Genomic DNA, 25,296 nt, shown 5'->3' on the forward strand with positions numbered 1-25,296 from the left:
TATCGGCGATGAAAGGAGGAGATTCGGAGGATGCAGGCGGTGCTGGGCTCCTTCACAGGGGGGCATAGCTGGGCTCCAAGAAGGTTAGTACAGCCCCTTGGGCACCTTACCAGGCTCATTTACATATCTATAAAATAATTTTTTTAACTTAATAAAAGGACACAGCGCTATAGGACCGGTATATTGCGGACATGCTAGCGGCGATCCAGCCGTGCATGTCTGCATCTCTATAACCTAAAATGACGTGACAGAATCCCTTTAAGACGAAGATTAAGTGAGTAGAATTAGATTAGATTAACCCTTTGCAGTTGCACCCAGCTGTCGTGCTGGGACAGTGTATACATGGGCCGTTATTAGCACTGTAAAGAGAAGCTTTTAGCCATTTTGAGCATGCTAAACTGCCTGACAGCACTAGCTTGGGACTAGGGAGAGCAGGACAAACATACCTTTTGTGGAGCTTTTATTATCAGGAATAGTGTAAATATGAACTTTTATTCTGCCATATTCTGCTCTCGGGAGTGCACTGGCAGTGATGTGGTCTCTGCAGCCTTACCCCTCTGCTCTGAATGACAGCTGTAGTGATCTCCTGGTTGGATGCTACAGCTGTCACTCAGAGCAGAACGGATAGGCTCAAGCAGCTCAATGCAGAGAACACTTAAAGGGGTGTCTCACTTCAGTAAGTTGCATTTATCATGTAGAGAAAGTTAATACAAGGCACTTACTAATGTATTGTTATTATCCATATTGCTTACTTTGCTTGCTGGACTCATTTTCCCATCACATTATGCACTGCTCGTTTCCATGGTTACGACCACCCTGCAATCCATCAGGGGTGGTCATACTTGCACACTATACGAAAAAGCATCATCTTCTCTTGTAGCCGGGACCATGGGAGCGCATTTAGGCTAGTGCTTTTTCCTATATTGTGCAAGCATGACAACCAGTGATGGATTGCAGGGTGGTCTGTAACCATAGAAACGAGCAGTGAATAATGTGATGGAAAAATAAACCTATATTAATAAAAAATTATTATTATGTATTATTAAAGCACCATTCATTCCTTAGCGCTGTACATATGAATGCCTGGTATTAACTTTCTCTACGTGATAAATGCCACTTACTGAAGTGAGACACCCGTTCCTGCAGCAGAATCTAGCAAAACAAAACTTCATAGTCACACATCTCCTGATGATAGAAACTCCAAAAAAACTGTATGTTTGTATTGCTCTCTTCAGCCTAAGCTTAGTGCTGTCAGCAGTTTAGCATTGTCAAAACTGCTGACAGTCCCTTTTAAATAGCGCAAATTATTTATTGGCCACATGCTTATTTACACTTTGAGTTACTTCTAAATTTTCATTTTAAGGCAACTGGATCTCATGAAGAAAAGTTGAAAATTAGGCAGGCTGAGATGATGTCCCGTGGTTTGCCAAAGCGGAAGCCAATTCCTGGTGTGAAGCATGTCTTGGTGGTTGCATCTGGCAAAGGAGGTGTGGGCAAATCAACCACTGCAGGTATAGCGGACACATTACTATGCATCAGGGCAGCGAAACTAGGATTATAGCTGAGGTGCTCAAGCAAGTGGAGCTGCAGTCAGCCATACTGTGCATCTCCCTTCCAGGCTTTCCACGTACTATAGTAATGGTCTAGGTCCGCCAGAGCTGCTCTTTGCTAGCGACTCTGATGGGGGAGTATATAGAGTATGGACATTTGGATAGGGGTTATCTTGGCCAGGTTTTGTTTCAGGACAGTCAGATAGGTGGAGGAGTTGCACAAACTGTGCCACAACAAACTGGTACAACATTTATAATAAAGACTATTTAGACAGTTGCTAATTTTATATTTATGAAGGGAATAAACCATAAAAATAATCATTGACATGCTGTCCAGAGCCTTTAAGCTGAACTTTCTGAAGCCAATGACACTTGAGATAGCTGGATGCTTAGTTAGCTATATCGGACTCCGCTTCTGGCAGATACTTAGTTCCAGTGGATTGTTGAAACCAAACCCATCCGATCCCTCTTTGTCAGCCCCATAGGTATATCACAAGCGTTACACAAATGTCCAGTCTCTTAGCATGCACCTGCAGATATGTGCGGGGCTGTGGAGTCGGTAGAAATGTACCTGCTCCGGCATAAAATATTCTATATTGTTATTATTGTATAAGTGACTTATTAAATGCAGAGCATGTTGCATACTTACTTTCATAGGAATTCAGGAAAGTTTAGAGATTTTAATCATATAAATATGTTATGTCCTATCTAGCTAGGGCCACCTCTCCTTAGTTTTCTCCTCATGCTGTCCACATACTCAGTAGTGAAGGTCTCCTTTAAAAAAAACCCACAAACTTTTGTTTCCATTTACTGAATAGATATTGTGCATATTTACAAGTTAGAAAAGTTTTATGTTCAGAAATTGTATTCAAATACTGCATATTTTATGTTCTACCTAAATAGAGAATTCTGATTATTTGTTATTAATAATTATTCTACGTGAGCCATTGGATTACCGACTCCACAGACCTGGTATCTAATAGGAATCTTTTACTGCTGGCATCATTATACACACATTTGCTTTTCAACAGTGAATCTGGCGTTGGGAATTGCAGCGAGAGATGATGTAAGTAAATATCCAACATATGCAGGGTGATCCACAAATGCTGAAGACTGGGGAAATACCTCTAGTTTCACCTGAGGATCTGTCGGCACTTTCTAAATTGCTATTTACTGCATGTCTGTAAAAGACAACTAAATAAAACTTTCCATGACCCTCCCTTGAGAAAATGAAAGGGAATTTCCCTCATTACAAACTCATACCTATCCTTGGCTGGATATTCTGCTGGACGGACATATATATATATATTTTTTTTTTACTGACTTGTGAATGTAGCCCAAGGTCGTATCCAGTATCTGACTGTTAGGGCTCATGCACATAACCGTATGTATTTTGCAATCTGCAAAAAATACAGATGACGTCCATGTGCATTACGTATTTTGCGGAACAAAACAGCTGGCCCCTAATGGAACAGGACTCTCCTTGCCGTAATGCGAACAATAATAGGACATGTTCTATTTTTTTGCGGAACGGAAATATGGACATACGGAAACGGAATGATGCACACGTAGTAACTTCAGTTTTTTTTGCGGATCCATTGAAATGAATGGTTCCGCATACGGTCCGCAAAAAAAATGGAACGGACACGGAAATAAAATACATTTGCGTGCATGAGCCCTTACCTTGTATACTTGGTACATTATTTTGGCTATAGCCAATTGTATTGTGTTTTGGTATACCCCCACAAAGCCCAATAAGCCATTTGATGGGACTGTCAGTAGTCATGTCCCATACACAGTGTTCATTGAATTATGTACTTCTGACCATAGACTATATGGTATGGCCATAGCATTAGTTTGAGGTATGCTTTAGTAACGGTATGTAGAGCTCTTGTGATGCTCTACTATGTAGTGGAATTCATATATATATTTTTTATTTTTTATTATTGTATGACCCATGCCAGATAAGGCCTCTTTCACACTTGCATTGTCCGGATCCGGCGTGCACTCCATTTGCCGGAATTACACGCCGGATCCAGAAAAACGCAAGTGTACTGAAAGTATTTGAAGACGGATCCGTCTTCAAAATGCTTTCAGTGTTACTATGGCACCCAGGACGCTATTAAAGTCCTGGTTACCATAGTAGTAGTGGGGAGCGGGGGAGCAGTATACTTACCGTCCGTGCGGCTCCCGGGGCTCTCCAGAATGATGTCAGAGCGCCCCATGCGCATGGATGACGTGCCATGCGATCACGTGATCCATGCGCTTGGGGCGCCCTGACGTCACTCTGAAGCGCCCCGGGAGCCGCACGGACGGTAAGTATACTGCTCCCCCGCTCCCCGCTACACTTTACCATGGCTGCCAGGACTTTAGCGTTCCGGCAGCCATGGTAACCATTCAGAAAAAGCTAAACGTCGGATCCGGCAATGCGCCGAAACGACGTTTAGCTTAAGGCCGGCCCCGGATCAATGCCTTTCAATGGGCATTAATTCCGGATCCGGCCTTGCGGCAAGTCTTCAGGATTTTTGGCCGGAGCAAAAAGCGCAGCATGCTGCGGTATTTTCTCCGGCCAAAAAACGTTCCGTTCCGGAACTGAAGGCATCCTGATGCATCCTGAACGGATTTCTCTCCATTCAGAATGCATTAGGATAAAACTGATCAGGATTCTTCCGGCATAGAGCCCCGACGACGGAACTCTATGCCGGAAGACAACAACGCAAGTGTGAAAGAGCCCTTAGCAGGTAATCCATCTGAGATTTGGGAGGCGAGTCCTTGGTTCTATATGCTCCTCCAGCACAGCATACTACAGATGTATTAATAGTATGCTGTGTCCAAGAAACATCTTGAGGCCTATATACTGTGGACCCACTAGTACTTGCGTATATATTATTTACATGTACTTATGTTAATGTAAAAAGCCCAGTCATGGGGATGCCAGATATCCAGAATTTTATCGCACTATATACAACATTGTATAGATTCCCTGATTAATGTCTAAGGCTACTTTCACACTCGCGTTTGGTGCGGATCCGTCATGGATCTCCACAAACGCATCCGTCCAGATAATACAACCGTCTGCATCCGTTCAGAACAGATCCATTTGTGTTATCTTTAACATAGCCTTGAACACCATTGAAAGTCAATGGAGGACAGATCCGTTTTCTATTGTGACAGAATGTGTCAGTGAAAACGGATCTGTCCCCAAAGCAGCGTTTTGGTGTCCGCCTCCAAAGCAGAATGGAGACGGACCTGATGCAAACTGATGCATTCTGAGCAGATCCTTTTCCATTCAGAATGCATTAGGGCAAAACTGATCCGTTTTGGACCGCTTGTGAGAGCCCTGAACGGATCTCACAAATGGAAAGCCAAAACGCCAGTGTGAAAGTAGTCTTACAGTCCATTTACACGTCCGTAGTGTATTGCGGATCCGCAATACACCCGGCCGGAACCACCATAGAACTGCCTATTCTTGTCCGCAATTACGGACAAGAATAGGATATGTTCTATTTTTTTCCGGACCCAGGGACCGGAAGATCGGGGGCGCGCCCCGGAAATGCGGACAGCACACTGTGTGCTGTCCACATCCAATCCTGCTCCATAAAGAATGAATGGGTCTGCACCCGTTCCCCAATTTGCGGAACAGATGCGGACCCGTTCTACGGACGTGTGATTGGATCCTAAAAGTGCAATCTACATATACAGTTGCTGCTTTTCTAGCCTCTTTTTAAGGTTCAGCATCTAATTATATTATAGTTGTATACTATAAATCATGAGATGAAACTGTTATCTATTAATCAAGGTAAAAGGAGTGGGTCTTCTGGATGCTGATGTGTATGGACCATCTATTCCACGAATGATGAATCTGAAAGGAAATCCAACGTTGTCAGACAGTAAGTGAAACCATTTTAACCATTTCCCGTATAGATTGTTTAAATAGACTGTGCCTAGGTTCTTAATCTGTGATTTACATAGGGGGATACATGTTGGGTCACAAAATTATATTATTACTGTCCTCACGCTGTACCTTTTAATAGGTTGCGCAGTGGATGATTGTAGCCTTGGGATACTTGGATGTAATCCATTTGAATAGTGGGTACATGGTTTAGGAATGTTGAGAAACATTTGATTATAGGACAGTGAAAAACATCTGGAAACTATGTGTTCTGTGTTTACAGGGAACTTGATGATTCCTCTTGTCAACTATGGAATTCAGTGGTAAGGCATTTATATATAATACAAATGTTTATGTCAGCTTTGGAAAATTGGACCTACGCTTTCAATAATCTTTGCACAAATCAATATAGGAATATAAGAGACTTTGTAATATATCTTTTATCAGAGAAAAGGCCTTTTTATCTGCTTATGAAGCTCTTTTCCTTCTCCCCTTACTAAAGTGTTCATTCACTCTGAATTCTCTGCATGTCCAGCAGCATGAGAGAAAATCTGAGCAACAGACACTGCTGCAGCTAATAGTAAGCTTTGCAAACCACCTAGCGGCTTAGCTCCATTAAATGGAGCTAAACCGCAAGTGGACACCACTGCAAGAAGGCCTATGAACTGCAACGCTGCTTAGCATAGAGGAAAATTGGGAGGCAGGCACCACGTGGCCACCAGTGTAATGTTGGCACTGTATCCATACCAAAATTCTACCTGCAAATTATGTGACACAACACTAGAAAATTCTTAAGCTACTTTCACACCAGCATTTTTGCTGGATCTGGCAGGGTTCAGCAAAAACGCTTCCGTTACTGATAATAGAACCATCTGCATCCGTTATGAACGGATCCGGTTGTATTATCTTTAACATTGCCAAGGCAGTTCCGTCATGAACTCCATTGAAAGTCAATGAGGGACGGATCCGTTTTCTATTGTGGCAAACGGATCTGTCCCCTTGACTTGCATTTGGGGTAATGCCGGATCCGTCTTGCTCCGCATCCCACGACGGAAAGCAAACTACAACATGTTGCGGTTTGCTCTCCGGCATGGGAACACAACTAAACGGAACGGAATGCATTTTGGAGCATTCCATTCTGTTCAGTTTAGTTTTGTCCCCATTGACAATGAATTGGGACAAAACTGAAGCGTTTTTTCCGGTATTTAGCCCCTATGACCTCATTATCGGAAAACTAAAACGCTAGTGTAAAAGTAGCCTTACTCTAACCATATCCATAATACTCAATGTGGATTTTTTGCTCAGACAACTACACCTTTCATTACAAAGGGATACGTAAATTCACAAATCCTTGTGGTATAGTTATTTTTTTTGGGGGAGGGGGGGAGCAACTTATACAATTTTGTAATATGCAGTTGATGGTAGATATGTGTCACCGAGGTTCCTGGCGGAACCAGTATTTTCAGATGTGTCAGCGGCACTAGGTCGTTGACACTTTGTTTATTTAGTATAGCTGTGAATAGCTGATCTGGGACGACTCTTACTAGGAGTAGACATAGTGCTGGGTGGGTGACTACTCCCCACGTTCCAGGCCAGGTTTTGACTGGCCTATAACAAACAGCCATCAGTTTCAGGTGGGGGTGATTACCTCTCTGACTGTGGAGCTCTGTGGAGGGCTGTGTTGGATCAGAGTCTGAGCTCGAGTTTCTGTGCCTGAAAGACTGAGGACAAAGCGAGTTCCACATACACCCGTGGGGTTATGGTACCGTGCAAAACCATACCTGTGTGATACTATAGATACGGGACTTTATTGTTTGTTTTTAACGCCGGCTGGAGCAAGCCGGTCACTGCCGTTTACTGCCTTATTGTTTTGTCAAGAATAAAAGACAACAGTTGCTTTGCTTTCACCGTTAAAAGGCTACAGTGTTCTTATCTGAAGGCTACCATTGGGGCAGATCCCTACAACACACAGAGCTAAAACTAACTTTGCAGAGAAAAGAATTCATCAAGAATGTCTAGAACAAAAAACAAACAAATGAAAATTGGGAAAATGGACAAGGCCAAGCAAAGGCTCTTTTTAGGGGACAAAAATATTTTTCTGAATCAGGTCGTCCAGGGAAAATGTTGGCTAAGGTGATTTTCAATCAGGACCAAAAAAAGAGACATAGTTAGTATTCGCTCGTCCGAAGGTAAAATTATTGAAGATCAGGATGGTATTAAAGAAACCTTTGTGAATTATTTCTTCAGAATTATATAAATCAGATAATGATGTTTCTGATGAAGTGATTGATGTATTTGGATTCCATCTCTCTTCCAGTTCTTACAGATTTACAAAAAGATTCTCTTGAGGCCGAGTTCTCCCTTCAGGAGCTAGAGGCTGCAATAAAGGCTTGTGTGGGAAACTCTTCTCCTGGATTGGATGGATTCCCATATGAATTTTATAGCAAATATAGGGAGGTTATTCTCCCTAGTCTTTTGAAGGTATTCACTGAGTCACTAAAGGACGGTAGCCTCCCGGAATCAATGACAGAAGCTGTAATAATAGCAATATTGAAAAAAGGCAAGGACCCTTTAGATATTGGGTCATATAGGCCGATCTCTCTTTTAAATACGGATGTTAACCCCTTCCCGACTGCAATCCGTTTATATACGTGATATTTGCACATGCCCCGTGCAGCTATCACGTCTATAAACGTCAAACCAGCTCTTTAATCCAAGCGCTGCAAAGCGCTTGGATTAAAGCTTCTGCCCCTGCCCTGCTGCTGTCACGGACAGCATACAGTTCAGTAATGCCGGCAAGGGACCAATCAGAGTGGCCCCTTGCCGGCAATCGATCCAATTGGTTCGTCTGCATAGACTAACCAAATCGGATCGCGGCAGTAAAAAAAATGCCGGTTTCAGGCTCTGATCTGCGCTCTGCAGATCAGAGCCTGAAATCAGGTAGTGTTCCTCATGCCCCCCGATCTGTGCCCCTCTAAGCCCTTGGTGCTCCTCTGTGCCCCTCTCCTGCCTCCTGCGCTCATCTCCTGCCTCCTGCCCTGATGCGGTCCGCCCTCTCCCCGCCCCATACATTAGTCCTTCCCCAGCCTCCCTCAATGTTGGCGGCCGAATCCCCCCCCCCTTTCCAGCGCTGCACCCTGCCCCCGATGCGGTCCCCCTGCTGTGTGTGATGGCAACGGCTCCATTCCTGAGCCGCCGCCATCAGCAGAGAGTGTCAGCTCTATGCTGACACTTTGCTGTAACCCCATAGATGCCACGGCAACGGCATCCATGGGGTTAATAGAGGGAGGGGGCTCCCTCTCTCCACCATCGGGGCTGCCGCGCTGCGATTGCAGCCGGACGCTTTGCAAAAGCGTCCGCTGTTGCCACCTACAGGGCATCTGATTGTATTATACTTTGCAATGCAGGAGCATTGCAAAGTATAGTACAGCCATCAGCCACACTGGATCTTCAAGATCCAAGAGGGACTTGCTAAAAAAAGAAAAGTGAAAATAATAAAAGTAAAAAATAAATAAATAAATAAAAATGTAAAATTAAAAAAATTGCTTTTTCCTATAAAAATTTTAAAAAAACAACACATATTAGGTATCACTGCGTCTGTACCGACCGTCTCTATAAATATATCACATGATAGACACCGTCCGATAAACACCATAAAAAAAAAAAAACGGTGTAAAAAAAGCATCACAAAATGTGCAACAGCAAGCGATCAAAAAGGCTTATGACCCCCAAAATAGTACCAATCAAGCAGTCACCTCATCCCGCAAAAAATGATACCCTATTTAAGACAATCGCCCAAAAAATAAAAAATCTATGGCTCTCAGACTATGGAGACACTAAAACATAATTTTTTTGGTTTCAGAAATGCTATTATTGTGTAAAACTTAAATAAATAAAAAAAAGTATACATATTAGGTATTGCCACGTCCGTAACGATCTGCTCTATAAAACGGTCACATGACCCAACCCCTCAGATAAACGCTGTAAAAATAAATAAATAAAAACTGTTCCAAAACAGACAATTTTTTGGTCACCTTGCCCTATAAAGTGTAATAATGAATGATCAAAAAATCCTATGTACCCAAAAATGGTACCAATAAAAACCTCAACCTCAAAAAACGAGCCCCTGCACAAGACGATCGGCAGAAAAATAAAAAACATATGGCGTTCAGAAAATGGACACACAAAAACATAATTTCTTTTTCAAAAATGCTTCATTATGTAAAACTGAAACAAACCAACAAAGAAAGTAGACATATTTGATATCATTGTGTCCATAACAACCTGCTCTATATAAATAGCACATGATCTACCCTGTCAGATGAATCTTGTAAAAAAAAAAACGGTGCCATTATTCGGTTACCTTGCCTCACAAAAAACTTAATATAAAGCAATTAAAAATCATATGTACCCCAAAATAGTACCAATAAAACTGGCACCTTCTCCCCTCGTTTCTAAAATAGGGTCACTTTTTGGGAGTTTCAACTGTATGGGTGCATCAGGGGGGCTTTAAATGGGACAAGGCAAAACCATATGGCATTCCTTTCGTTCTGCGCCCTGCCGTGTGACCTTACATCAGTTAACAACCACATGTGGGGTGTTTCTGTAAACCGCAGAATCAGGGTAATAAATATTGAGTTTTGTTTGGCTGTTAACCCTCAATGTGTTAAAGAATTTTTTTTTTTTATAAAATGGAAAATCTGCCAAAAAAGTGACATTTAGAAATTTCATCTTCATTTTCCTTTAATCCTTGTGGAACACCTAAAGGGTTAACAAAGTTTGTAAAATCAGTTTTGAGTTACTTGAGGGGTGTAGTTTCTACAATGGAGTCATTTATGGGGGTATCCACTATGTAGGCCCCACAAAGTGACTTTAGACCTGAACTGGTCCTTAAAAAGTGGGTTTTGGAAATTTTCTTCAAAATTTTAAGAACTGCTTCTAAACTTCTAAGCCTTCTAACGTCCTAAAACAATAAAATGCCATTTCCAAAATGATGCCAACATAAAGTAGACATATGGGAAATGTTAAGTAATATTTTATTAGGTATGACTTTCTGTTTTAGAAGCAGAGAAATGTAAATTTAGAAAATTGTGAATTTTTTTTAAATTTTTGGTAAATTTGGGATTTTTTCATAAATAAATGTGAAATATATTGACTCAAATTTATGACTATCATGAAGTACAATGTGTCACGAGAAAACAATCTCAGAATGGCTTGGATAAATAAAAGTGTTCCAAAGCTATTACAACATAAAGTGACGCATGTCAGATTTATAAATTTTGACCTGGACACTGGGGCATAAATGACCCTTGGTCATGAAAGGGTTAATCTTCTTTCAAGGATTCTTACTACGAGGTTGGCTAAGGTTATTCCATCAATTATACATCCTGACCAAAATGGATTTATTCCGAATAAGGGCAATGTAATGAGTTACAATCTGCATCGCCTGTTTGTCAATATATAGTCCTCCCGGGGGTCTCTCGCTCCATCCTGTCCTTAGATGCCTCTAAGGCCTTTGACAGGGTGAAGTGGGGATTCCTCTGGAGGGTGTTAGAGAAGATAGGCTTTGGTATTAGGTTTATAAACATGGTTAGGCTTTTGTATAAATCCCCTAAGGAGAGATTGAAAATCAATGGGATCCTGACTAGGAGTATTTCTTTGAATAGAGATACTCGTCAAGAATGTCCACTTTCTCCATTATTATTTGATATTTATATTGAGCCTCTTGCTGCTAGGGTTAGACAGGATCCCCAGATTGAAGGGTTTGGGATATCAGGAGTAGAAGATCGTATTTCTTTATATGCTGATGATGTCTTATTCTATATTCTACAAACTAACACTACACTCCCTAAACTTTTTCAAACTGTTAACTCCTTTTATGCCCCTAGATAGACTAGAACTCAGTGAGGTGTCTTCAAGTATCTTTTAAGATCTCTGACTCATTTGAATATTTGGGTTTGATAGTATCTCCCAAGACTGAAGATTTTTTACAGTTAAAGCTGATTCCATTGATAAGCAAATTGAGGTCAAAGATAACAATATGGCTCCGACTTCCGTTGTCTAAAGCCAACAGATTATCCTTGGTGAAAATGGTGATTTTGCCCCAATTACTCTGTCCTTGGGAATCTCCCAATATGGATTGAAGATAAGTTCTTTAAATTAATTGAGAGAATTATTAATGATTTAGGCCTCATGCACACGACCGTTGTGTGTTTTGCAGTCTGCAAATTTCGGATCCATAAAACACAGATGGCGTCCGTGTGCGTTCTGCAATTTGCGGAACGGCACCGACAGCCATTGATATTACTGCCTATTCTTGTCCGCAAAACGGACAAGAATAGGACAGGTTATATATTTTTTTTTTTGCGGACCACGGAACGGAGCAACGGATGTGGATAGCACACGGAGTGCTGTCTGCATCTTTTGAGGCCCCATTAAAGTGAATGCGTCCGCATCCAAGTCGCAAAAAGCTCGGATGTGGCCCAAAACAGCGGTTGTGTGCATGAGGCCTTACTATGGGGGAGAAAGCGCTTAAGGCTTAAGTTGGAATACTTCTACAAGCCCATGGAACAGAGAGGGATCAGCCTTCCCTGTTTCAAGAGCTATTTCTTAGCTTCTGAGTTATGGTTATTTTGTGAATGGGAAAAAGCCCTCTCAGGGCTCCAGATGGAGACCAAAATGGTCGCCAATGCGACTTAGAACTGCTAAATGGCGACAACACTTTGTAGTCTTGTCGCCATTTGCGCCTAGACCCTCCGCTCGCTGCTCTGCCTCTATGGAAAAAAAAGGCTTTCATCCAGTAGACAGAGACACGCTGCAGCCGTCTGCTGGGTGAAGACCCGCCCCTCAGATTACCCGGCATAGAGGGTGGGCGTGGCTTGTGCTCCCGCTTCCAGCAGTCAGGCAAGTTTTGGAGTGGAGTCTGTGCTGTGGCGCTGAGCTGCTGGAGACACTTCAACTAGGGCCACACAGTCCACGGCTGATAACACGAGGCGAGTCACCCGTATGCAGATTTATTAGTGTGTTTTATAGGACTGGGCCCTTATGGGGTCACAAGGAGAAGGCAGAGATCCGTAAGAACAAGTATAAGCATCGGCTGTGCTGCTTTAACACTCGCTGCTGTCCTGGTCTGCATAGCACTGCCGGGGTTGCATAGCATTATATTGATTTATGATGCTATGTAACCCTTAGAGGTCTGGAATGTACTGGATAACACTGACCTAATGCGGTCAGTGTTATCCAATACATTCCAGAACTGTAAGGGTTACATAGCATCATAAATCGCTATAATGCTCTGCGACCCCGGCAGTACAGAGCTCCTGCAGACAGACTCTGGTGTGAAACCAGCGCAATCCTATCAATGCACAGACTAGTAACCATTTCTGATCATAAATCATCTAATCTATTCCCCTTATTTTACAAGACCAGTATTAACTTCCACATAGGGAATAGCAATCGGATGGATGTCAACCTTCCCGTCAGTCCGTGTTACTGCTAGCAGAATGATGAAACGGTGGGACTCCCCCGGCCTAGGGGTTCGCTCAGCAGTCCCAAGGCACGCCAATTGACAAGGAGAGATTGCCGCCTATACTGCGCACTTTCTAGAAAAGGAGGGCGATGTCCGTGCACGGCTCCTTACTGACACGGGGGTGATGGGCAGAGAGCCCTTAACTGCTCCTTTCTGTGCCAAAGACATGTGGTAGAGTTAAAAAGAGGGAAAATGGCACTGAAGCAGCCTATAAGGGGTTAAGTACAGGCTAGTTCAGCTGCCAGAGGAGGTCCCCTAGCTTTCCTACATCTCTGCTTGCTGGCAGTGAATGGAAACCTTTAAGGTTGACATTGACAGACTGAATGTCCATGTCCAGCCACAGTTACACAGTGAGCAGCACTAGAATATGGGCAATCTTTCCTCAAGAAACAACAGCAAACAAGAGGTTTTCATTCACTGACCGGCAAGCAGAGTGGTTGAGAATAAAGAGTAAAGCTCATTTTTAGCTGTTATATTTTCTCTTAATGTAAAAAAAAAAAAAAAAAAGCTGCCCTCCCCCCACCCCCACTGTCATGCTGGTCCCGTCAACACGTGATGCCTGCTGATGTGGTCACTGGTTGCAGTGGCGACTCTCAAGTGATTGGCCTTTTAAGGAGTGCAGTGGAAATAGTTTTTTTGAACCCATTCTGTGTCACATATAGAATAATACTGGTTTGAAACCCCTTAAAGAAAAATATAAAAATTACTCCTTAAAGGGTTTGGATACACAAATTTCTGGACCTCAGACTGGCAGGACCTTTGTTGGTGATCATACTTGCCTGATGCCCAGTGCTGGATCCCGGCTCATTTGCTCCCCAGCCTTTGTTGCTTGTCTTGAGTCCCTTCATGAAAACCTAGGGATCATCAACGCGAATCTGGCTAGTCTGACAGGTCATGGAAATGAGTGTACAACTCCTTAAACTGCGTGGGCTGTAGCTTAGAAAACCCCATGATCCTAAGCATCCCAGCTATAGTATGTATTTTCAATTTGGCGCCAATGGCTCCTTGATATTTTTTTTAGTCTGGAGCCCTGCCTCTCTGTAGAACCTTGGTGAGGAGATTTCCGGATGACACTATGTTTACTTTATTGGAATCTGGCCAATTCATTAATCTCCAACAGGACTATAGGCTGGCGAAGCTATTTACTAAGACCTGGAGTACTATCACTATGATTGGTATCATTATCATTTACAGGCCTTAGATGAATTGGCTGGGGATCAGTACTGGCAAAAATATAATATTTTGTATGTTGCACAGGTGGTTAAGAATGGGGTTATACTCCCGTTTTTGGAGTTAGCACAAAGAGAAAATATACTTAATTTATCTTGGTTTAGATATTTTCAGTTACGTTCAGCACTCTCTCATATAAAGGAAAAACTTTTTCTTGAGATAGACACTGACTTTTTTGAATGATTTGATAGAGAATGCAGGACAGAAGATTAAGATTATTCAACTCTATAAATGTTTACTTAAAGCACGATCAAATAATATACGTTCTCCTGGACAAAAAGGAATCGACTGCCCAATGATTAAATTAAATGATTGGGATAATATATTGGTGAATTTAGGATTAGTGTCTCATAATTTTAATCATGTTTTGGTTCAATTAAATATTTTGCATAGATTTTATATTGCACCTGTATGAATAAATGTGGTTTAATTGTCTAAGGGTACTTTCACACTAGCTTTTTTGTTTTCCGGTATTGAGGTCCGTCACAGGAGCTCAATACCGGAAAAGAACTGATCAGTTTTATCCTAATGCATTCTGAATGGAGAGCATTCCGTTCAGGACTTGCCCCTTTTAAAAAACAAGCCATTATATGGATGTGTGAACAGAAAAATAAAAAAGTTATGGCTCCAGAAAAAACAGGAATAAAAATGAAAACGCAAAAACGAAAAAAACCTCTGGTATCCAAAGGGTTAAGGTGAAAAGTGGCTCTGTACTGAAGGGGTTAATATGACCCTGCTTCCACATACAGTCCTGATCAAAAGTTTAAGACCACTTGAAAAATGGAAAAAAATCATATTTAGCATGGCTGGCTCTTAACAAGGTTCCAAGTAGAGCTTCAACATGCAACAAGAAGAAATGAGAGTGAGACAAAACATTTTTTGAGCATTCAATTTAATGAAAACAATGAATAAACTGAAACGGGCTGTTTTTCAGCTGATCAAAAGTTTAGGACCACACCTCCAAAAAAAACTATGCCCACCCCCCCCCCCCCCAAACAGAAATCCAACTTCCAAACATGAACTCAGTAATGAGTAGCTCCGCCGTTATTGTTTATCACTTCAAAAATTTGTTTCGGCATGCTTGATGCAAGCGTTTCCGTGAGGTGAGTGGGAACATTTCTCCAAGTGGAGAAGACGGCCGCACGAAGGCCATCTACTGTCTGGAACTGTTGTCCATTTTTGTTAACTTCCCTTGCCATCCATCCCCAAAGGTTCTCAATTGGATTTAGATCAGAGGAACACGCAGGATGGGCCAAAAGAGTGATGTTATTCTCCTGGAAGAAGTCCCTTGTCCTGCGGGCATTGTGTACTGTAGTGTTGTCCTGTTGAAAAACCCAGTCGTTACCACACAGACGAGGGCCCTCAGTCATGAGGAATGCTCTCTGCAACATCTGGACATAGCCAGCGGCCGTTTGACGCCCCTGCACTTCCTGAAGCTCCATTGTTCCACTGAAGGAAAAAGCACCCCAGACCATTATGGCACCCCCTCCACTGTGGCGCGTAGAAAACATCTCAGGTGGGATCTGCTTGTCATGCCAGTAACGTTGGAAACTATCAGGACCATCAAGGTTAAATTTTTTCTCATCAGATAATAAAACTTTCTTCCACCTTTTGAATGTCCCATGTTTGGTGCTCTCTTGCAAAGTCCAAACGAGCAGTTCTGTGGCGTTCAAGGAGACGAGGTCTTTGAAGACGTTTTTTTGTTTTTGAAGCCCTTCAGTCTCAGATGCCGTCTGATGGTTATGGGGCTGCAGTCAGCACCATTAAGGGCCTTAATTTGGGTTGAGGATCGTCCAGTGTCTTGACGGACAGCCAATTGGATCCTCCGGCTCAATGCTGATGACATTTTTGTTGGGTCTTCCACTTGACTTTTTTGTTCCATAACCCTCAGGATCATTTAAGAAATTCCAAATGACTGTCTTACTGCGTCCCACCTCAGCAGCGATGGCGCGCTGGGAGAGACCCTGCTTATGCAGTTCAACAACCCAACCACGTTCAAAAAGGGATATTTTTTTTTGCCTTTGCCATTACATTGTGTGACTACCTGACAGAAAATGACAATGAATCCACATCTTTGCACAGATTTGGCCTTTTAAAGGCATGTGGTCCTAAAATTTGGATCAGCTGAAAAACAGCCTGTTTCAGTTTAATCGTTATTTTCAATTAATTGAATGCTCAAAAAATGAAGTATTGATGTTTTTCCATTGACCACCTGCTTTTACACGCTAACTTTACACACCAAGGGGGGCACAGTGAGCAGTCGCCACTGCAGCACAGCCCATATGACTATTGGCGAGCAGTGCACAGCAGTATTAGAACTTCCCTTTCTGCTAATGATATAAACATATAGTAGAGTGCCACTGGATTACTCAGTTCCCTTGATAAGTCCATCTCACAGTGTACCACATCACAGCAGGTTTCATTAGACGTACATGTAGTCCTATCCAGTTTAGGGCTGGGATAAAACCTAATCTCTCCCACTGATTGGTCTATATACAGGTTCAATACCTTGGAATGATAATGTAGAAAAATCATCCTTAGGATTCATTCACACAACCATATGTATTTTGCGGTCCACAAAAATGCCTATCTACAAAAGATACAGATGACGTCCGTGTTGCATCAGTTTTTTGCGAATCCATAGTAACAATGTCTACTATTGTCCACAAAATGGACAAGAATAGAACATGTTCTATCTTTATTGCCGGACTGTGGAATAGACATACGGATCTGGACAGCACACACATTTCTGTCCGCAGTTTTTGTGGACCCGTTGAAATGAATGGGTCTGCACTTAATCCGCAGAAAATAAGGCTCAGATGCAGATCGAAAATATGGTTGTGTGAATGGTGCCTTATGTGTATCCCTAAAATGTCTGGATAAAGCGAAAAGATATGTTCTTTGAGGATCTGTAGTATGACCCATGTACAGTGCCCTACGTACATTATAATTTGCGCAGTATTGCAGTATTGCTCCTGGCAGTTGATGGATGGAATTGAGCACTTGTGCCATCTCAGCAATGTTACTGAAGTGGATGGAGAAATAAAGAAAAGCGCAGTCCGCAGGTGGCAGATACATTTTATTAAATAACTCAGTACCTAAACTAATTACATGCAGTTACAAAGGTTGTCAGATGCTGATTTGAAAAATGCTGAATATTTTCGTGGGGGCAATCCCTTTATTAAATGGATGAAAAGGATTTCCACCCAAAGCATAGCATTGGCTGTGTTTTAGTAAATATGAGGTTGGATTGCTTGCTAGCTGTAACAGTTTATGTTGTATTTGCTTGTACAGCTTTATCCAAGAACATGTTTGTACTCAAATGGTGAAGATACATTAAAAGGGTTTGTCTCAGTTCAGCAAGAGGCATTTATCATGTAGAGAAAGTGAATACAAGTCACTTACTAATGTATTGTGATTGTCCATATTGCCTCCTTTGCTGGTTGGATTCATTTTTCCATCACATTATACCCTGCTCGTTTCCATGGTTATGACCTCCCTGCAATCTATCAGCGGTGGTCATGCTTGCACATTATAGGAAACAGTGCTAGACTGGTGGCCAGGACCATGGGAGCTCAAATAGGCTGGTGCTTTTTCCTATAGTGTGCAAGTACAGTGACCACTGCTGGACTGCAGGGTGGTCGTAACCCTGGAAATGAGCAGTGTATAATGTGATGGAAAAATGAATCAAGACGGCAGAGGAGGCAATATGGACAATCACAATACATTAGTAAGTGCATTAACATTGACTACATGACTGCCATTTGCTGAAGTGAGAGAACCCCTTTAAGTTGTATTACATTTTAATTCTGCGCTCAAAATGCATAAGCAGCTGCTGAATTTTTAGTGCAACTTACTAATGTTTTTTTATGGTTTTTGTTCCTGTCAAAATAGAAAAACTAATTAAGTAATAGAAGGTTAGGTTAATGATTAATTGGATTTAATACATACACAATAAATCATACCCATACCAAGAGCGGTTCAGCAGCTGATTCTTCTGTGCTTTTATGACAGCATGTCCATGGGTTTCCTTGTGGAAGAGACTGATCCAATAGTATGGAGAGGGTTGATGGTCATGTCTGCAATTGAGCGATTACTAAGACAGGTGGGTCACTGAAAATATATCACCACTATTGCTGGGTGTTGTAATTGATTCCTTGTAGTAATATTTGTGTCTCTGAGCAGGTAGACTGGGGGCAGTTGGATTACCTGGTTATAGACATGCCACCTGGAACTGGAGATGTGCAGCTGTCCGTCTCTCAGAATGTCCCTATCTCTGGTATGAGTGAAGCACAATCTAAAATGCTTATCCATTTATGACTGCCTAAGGCTACTTTCACACCTGTGGTGTGAATTCTGGAAGGCTGTCCCGGCAGAGAACAGCCTGCTGAATTAACCGGTTCTGGCACTGCCAGATGCCAACGGAATGCCCGCCGACCCCATTAAAGGAAATCTGTCACCAGGATAATCGCTATTGAAGTAAATCCATAGCCCAGGGATGCTCAGCCTGCGGCCCTTCAGCTGTTGTAAAAATACAACTCCCATCATTCACTGCTGTAGGCTGTCCTGGCATGCTGGGAGTTGTAGTTTTGCAACAGCTGGAGGGCTGCAGGTTGGGCTTCCCTGCCGTAGCCTAATAGGGCTTAGTACCTTATTTCCAGATGTGCCTTTGTATCGGCAATAGATGTTTTTTAGCTTCTGAAAATCCCATTTATTTGGTATGCAAATGAGCCAGTAAGGAGGCACTGCTATGTACAAGATTTAATCGCAATACAGCAGGGGAAAGGGGGGCGGAGTTATGACTTGAATGTGATGTAGGAGGGGGTGGGCTTGGGCTCTGCATAAGGGCGGGCTTGGGCACTAGCAGGGGGCGTGTCTGGGCTCCTTCCTGCAAGAGTGACGCCCCTCTGGGCACCTTACGGGCTCATTTGCATACCAAATAAACTGGATTTTTAGAAGATAGAAACAAAATTGCTAAAACAAAGGCACATCTGGAAATAAGTTACTGCTATTAGGCTATGGCTTTAGTTCAATAGCAATTATCCTGGTGACAGATTTTAAGTATAATGGGGTTGGGCGGAGATCCAGCGGATTTTCGGCCGGACACAAACGCTGCATGCTGTGGTAACGGCCCGAATTCCCACTGGAGTTGTGATCTATGAGGGTGGGAGAACAGCAGCTCTGGGAGGCTATTCTGACATCAAATTTAAGTAGAAACTCTCCAAAAACTCACAAGTTCAATGGATGCAAGAATTGTGAAGGTGATATCAAAGAAGGGGTCCTATGATAACATGTAACTTGACCTGTTAAGATGTTTTCGATTGAAATAGCTTTTGATTTCAGTAACTGTGACCTCTTAATGCTGCAAGTTCAACAAATGACCAGAATAATTAGCTTTTAGAATTTTTTTTCATTTAAAAAAATTACTTTCATGGGGAAATTTCATTTATACTCTAATGGTTGACCAGTTTAAGAAATTCTGAGAAAATAAAATGTGCATAATAATTTGGAACGTGGTATAGTCTACAGAACAGGGAGCACAGATCAGTAAGGGAGATTTCATTGTTGTTTTTCCATTCTGATGATCCATCAGAAGAACAGCAAAAAGAAAACTGGATCCTGTAAAAAAAAAAAAGAAATGGATCCTGTGCATCAGTTATGCGCATTTGGCATCCGTTTGAGCTATTTTTGTCTGAGATCAGTTTTTTAAGATGGGGAAAATGTATTTACAACCAGTAATTGATTTTTGAACACTTGCACATCACAGCTGCCTCGGAAATTCTTGGTGCCACTTATAACCTGTCCAGATTGACTGATCATTAGCCAAGGTTAAACCGGCAATTGGGCTGTTTTATTTATAGCTTAGCTTTAGGAGAGGTGGCAGGAAGAAAACCATCAATCATTAGGCTGGTTTTCTGTTTTCACATTTTCCTGATAAAGCAAGGAGTGGATTCAAAAGGGAGAGAAGACAGATGGGGACATTAAAGGGAATCTGTCACCTATTTTGACCATATAAAACTGTTAACATAGCAATGTGGAATAAAGTCCCTTCATTCCTGCATGTGTGCTCTTTCTTTTATTCAACTTTTCATTCAGATGAAAAAGCGATTTTTCTGATATGCTAATTAAGCCTCAAGGTGCCCAGAGGGGCGTTATTACTCTGCTCTAGTGCCCAGTAACGCCCCCCTGCAGTGCCCAGCCATCCTCTCTTCCAAGCCCAGCACGCCTCCTAAGAAATAAATGTCCTCCCCATACTTGCCGAACAGTGCCGCCCCCTCCACTACCGCATGCCCTGTGACACTATTGAGGCTGTTGCCCTCACGAGCCGGAGTATCGTACAGGCACAGGCACTCAGCGATACTGCGCCTGCGTGGGATTTCGGAAGCCAAGAGAGGAGGACGCAAGGATGGTGGGGTGAATAAATTTAAATGAGGTAGTGGAGGGGGGGGCGCTGTTCGACAAGTATGTGGGAGGACATTTATTTCTTAGGAGGCGTGCTGGGCTTGGAAGAGAGGCCGGCTGGGCACTGCAGGGGGGCGTTACTGGGCACTAGAGCAGAGTAATAACGCCCCTCTGGGCACCTTGAGGCTTAATTAGCATATCAGAAAAATTGCTTTTTCATCTGAATGAAAAGTTGAGTAAAAGAAAGAGCACACATGCAGGAATGAAGGTACTTTATTCCACATTGCTATGTTAACAGTTTTATATGGTCAAAATAGGTGACAGATTCCTTTTAAGTAAGCTATTTGCGCCATAAATTTGACTTTTTGAGCTTCTCTACACTTTTCAGAAGACATTTTCCTCTTAATAAATTAGCTGCATCTTAATCCAGCGCAGAGGAATCAAGACTGGCACATGGAAACGGCAGTCTCCCCATAGCCTCTCCTTTAGATGTTTACTCTGTCTATGATCCACTCCTGGCTTTGGCTTCAAAAACTGCATAAAAATCCTGAACCTGGAAACCTAGCCTTACTCTACCGATTTAGACATTCATCTGGTTAGACTTTTGGCAATCGACTGTCATCCCTGGTTCCTGCTACCTTCCCTATTTGTGTGTTAGCGGTCTTTTTGCCCAATCTTTAACTATCGGATCCCCCTTGCTCCTCCTATCTATCGGAGAAACAGTATGATTATACTGCAAAATTTACAACCTTCTCTTTATAACGTTCTCCAAATTGTATGAATCTTCTTTTCATTTTTTTCTTAAACTGTTTGTGTTCTATCACCATGCCGTGAGTTTTCATGCATCATTACAGAACAGATTCCACCCCATGGCCTTTAGTGTTGGTCATTACATGTTCTTAGCAGGAGGCTCATTCCAGTCAGTGAGTGGGAGCAGAATAACTGAATGATTCATCTTCCCAGGGGCTGTGATAGTCTCAACTCCTCAGGATATCGCATTGCTGGATGCTCGCAGGGGGGCTGAAATGTTTCAGAAAGTCAATGTTCCTGTAAGTCGCAGTTCTGTTATGCCTTGCTTATTCTATCCTTATCATAGAGGAGGAAAACTGATGGATACTTATTTGGCTACATCTTTAACAGAGGAGGTTCCAGTTGCATTCTGAAACTGTGGTTTAATCCAGTTTTTATTAAAGGGGTTTTCCAGCACAAAGAAATTATTGGTGCTATAGAATCATAAAAAACAGTACTCAACTCACAACTTTCCTGCCTCTCCCGTAGTGACACTGCTTGGTGCTCCGCCACTCTCTTCTACTTGGTCCAACAATGATGTTCAGACTCGGGGACAAGTAACCATTGGAACCAGGAAACAGAGAGTGGGGGGGAGTGGGCAGCGGTGGGGCACAGCTCTATCAGAAGTTTACACTGTAATTCCTTTCTGCCAGAAAACTCCTTAAACAAATTAATGCATTTTTGTATATTGATGATGTTTTAATTGCATAGATTATGTAGCCATTTAGGTGAAATGTAAAACTGGAACTGTGCCTAAAAACTAAAAAAAACTTTGCTTGAACCTTTAACCTGCCGCCAAGCCTTCTCTCCCTCCTGGCATCGATTCATTTGATAATTGAACAGGGCTGTCAGTCTTTATCTGTATTGCGTGTAAGGCTAGCAAATTCAGTTAGGGTGCTGCCACATGTTCAGTTTTTGAAGCCAAGACCAGGAGTGGATTCGAAAAGGAGGCAAAGTCGTATTTGCTCATAATGCTTTCTATCCTTTTATGATCCACTCCTGATTTTGGCTTCAAAAACTGCATCAGAAATCCGTAGTGTGTGGCAGCACACTTGGGTTCATCCGTTGCAGATTCTAGAAAAAAGCAGGACAAGGCATGCAGCCATATTTTGTCCAGCAGGATGGCAGACTCCATAACGGAAACCCAACGGACCTGTCCAAGACAGGCGCTTTCTTTTTGTTTTGTTTCTAGAACAGATCAGATAAGCAGAAGGTGTGCTACATATGTGAAACTATGTATTTGGCACATGCTAACAAAATGGAAATCAGATCAGCTACTGTGAGGGAGGGGGGACCCCTGTGAAGTTTGGATTTACAGTTGACTAAAAGCTACACTCCAGAATCAGAAGGGAGTTCTTCCTTACATGTTGACTACTTTGCTGTACATAGATTTTTTTTCTCTTAACAGGTGCTGGGCCTTGTACAGAACATGAGTGTTTTTCGTTGTCCAAAATGTGAACATGAGACCCATATCTTTGGAGCAGATGGGGCAAGGCAACTTGCTGCTACTATGGGACTTGATATTTTAGGTACAAAACCATCTAGTTTTCAACCATAATCATCCACAGCCATTTCTCTGCCCAGGGAGGAACACAACTGAACTTTAGGTTTAGTGTTCTTTGAAAAGGGATGTATTATAGTAACATAGTTTATAAGGCGGAAAAAAGACATCCGTCCATCCAGTTCAGCCTGTTATCCTGCAAGTTGATCCAGAGGAAGGCAAAAAAAAATATTTATGAATTAAATTTTAATTTTATTTATGAAATGTATCTATGTAGAAGAAAAATATGTTTATTATTTTTGGAATGTTATGGTACATAACTGTACATTTTTTACCCTTTCCCGCATTTTCACATACATGTAAGTGAGGGAATGTGGTGCCTTACCACATTCCCACGTGCATGTACGTGATGTGATCGGGCCGGTGCAGGAGCTGCACCTGCCCCATCCGCAGCATGGGCCTGGCTGTTACTGATAGCCGGGCCCCTGCTGCATCCGCCGGCATCGATGTATGCGGTGATGCCGGAGGATTAACCCTTTCACATGCCGCAGTCGGTTGACTGCGGCACGTGCGGGGTTTACAGAGAGAATCAGAGGGAGCCCCCTTCCATCGGCCCCCCGCGCTGTGCTGGCAGGGGGCCGATGGTTGCCATGGCAGCCCCAATGCCTTGGACAGGCATTGAAGCCTGCCAGCTACGGAAGCCCAGGAGATCCAGCCTGAGGGCTGGGTCTCCTAGGCAACTGTCAGCGTCTTACTGTGTAAGGCTACTTTCACACTCGTGTTTGGTGCGGATCTGTCATGGATCTGGACAAACTCATCCGTTCAGATAATACAACCGCCTGCATCCGTTCAGATAGATCAGTTTGTATTATCTTTAACATAGCCAAAACGGATCCGTCTTGAACACTATTGAAAGTCAATGGGGGACAGATCAATTTTCTATTGTGCCAGATTGTGTCAGTGAAAACGGATCCGTCCCCATTGACTTGCATTGTGTGTCAGCAGCGTTTTGGTGTCTGCCTCCAAAGCATTATGGAGGCGGAATGGAGCCAAACTGATGCATTCTGAGCAGATCCTTATCCATTCAGAATGCATTAAGGGCAAAACTGATCCATTTTGGACCGCTTGTGAGAGCCCTGAACGGATCTCACAAACGGAAACCAAAATGCCAGTGTGAAAGTAGCCTAAGACGCTGACAGTTCAATTCAGTACAATACAGAATGTATTGTACTGAATTGAAACAGGGATCAAACCCTCATCCCGCAAAAAATGAGCCCCTACATAAGACAGTTGCTCAAAAAATAAAAATAAACTATGGCTTTCAGAATATGGAGACACTAAAACATGATATTTTTTTGTTTAAAAAATGCTGTTATTGTGTAAAACTTAAATAAATAAATAAAAGTATACATATTAGGTATCACCACGTCCGTAAGAACCTGCTGTATAAAAATATCACATGGCCTAACCCCTCAGGTGGACACCATAAAAAAAATTAATAAAAAGTGTGTAAAAAAAGCCAATTTTTGTCACCTGACATCACAAAAAGTGTAATACCAAAGGATCAAAAAGTCATATCCACCCTAAAATAGTACCAATCAAACAGTCATCTCATTCTGAAAAAAATGAGCCCCTACATAAGACAGTCACCCAAAAATGCTTTATTATGTAAATGTAATATTTGGTATTGTCACGTCCGTGACAACCTGCTCTATAAAAATACCACATGATCTTACCTATCAGATGAACATTGTAAATAACAAAAAATTAAAACTGTGCCAAAATAGCTATTTTTTTTTGTTACCTTGCCTCACAAAAAGTGTAATATAAAGCAACTAAAAATCATATGTACCCTAAAATAGTACCAACAAAACTGCAACCTTATCCCCTAGTTTCCAAAATGGGGTAATTTATTTGGAGTTTCTACTCTAGGGGTGCATCAGGGGGTCTTCAAATGTGACATGGCAACTTAAAATTATCCCAGTGAAATCTGCCCTCCAAAAACCATATGGTGTTCCTTTCCTTCTGTGCCCTGCCGTGTGCCCATACAGCAGTTTATGATCACAAATGGGGTGTTTCTGTAAACTACAGAATCAGGCTAATAAATATTGAGTTTTGTTTGGCTGTTAACCCTTGCTTTGTTACTGGAAAAATTTATTAAAATTGAAAATCTGTGTCCTGAAGGGGTTAATGGAGTTTGCCACATTGTATTAAAATAAGCAATTTGGCATACAGGGTTGGCCTCTATTTGCTAGCTACACGTGCTGGAAACAGCTGGTAATAAGCATTATTAAACTATCAGCACTAATGTCCGATAGTTTAGGCTACTTTCACACTCGCGTTTTGGGCGGATCCGTTACAGTAATTCAACCGCATGCATCCGTCATCAACGAATCCGTTTGTA

General features: G+C 42.2%; 1 protein-coding gene across 1 annotated transcript in view; it reads left to right on the plus strand.

The window, feature by feature from the left end:
• NUBPL (nucleotide binding protein like) overlaps positions 1–25,296 on the plus strand; it is a 39,037-nt gene that overhangs the window by 10,002 nt on the left and 3,739 nt on the right. The window contains exons 2-9 of the mRNA XM_040411257.1: positions 1,364–1,511; positions 2,582–2,616; positions 5,350–5,440; positions 5,726–5,765; positions 18,215–18,305; positions 18,386–18,479; positions 21,566–21,651; positions 22,800–22,920. Coding sequence (XP_040267191.1) covers positions 1,364–1,511; positions 2,582–2,616; positions 5,350–5,440; positions 5,726–5,765; positions 18,215–18,305; positions 18,386–18,479; positions 21,566–21,651; positions 22,800–22,920 — 706 coding nt within the window. The remainder of the gene's footprint in view (positions 1–1,363; positions 1,512–2,581; positions 2,617–5,349; positions 5,441–5,725; positions 5,766–18,214; positions 18,306–18,385; positions 18,480–21,565; positions 21,652–22,799; positions 22,921–25,296) is intronic.

This window comes from Bufo bufo, chromosome 11, assembly GCF_905171765.1.
Source record: "Bufo bufo chromosome 11, aBufBuf1.1, whole genome shotgun sequence".
Lineage (NCBI taxonomy): Eukaryota > Metazoa > Chordata > Amphibia > Anura > Bufonidae > Bufo > Bufo bufo.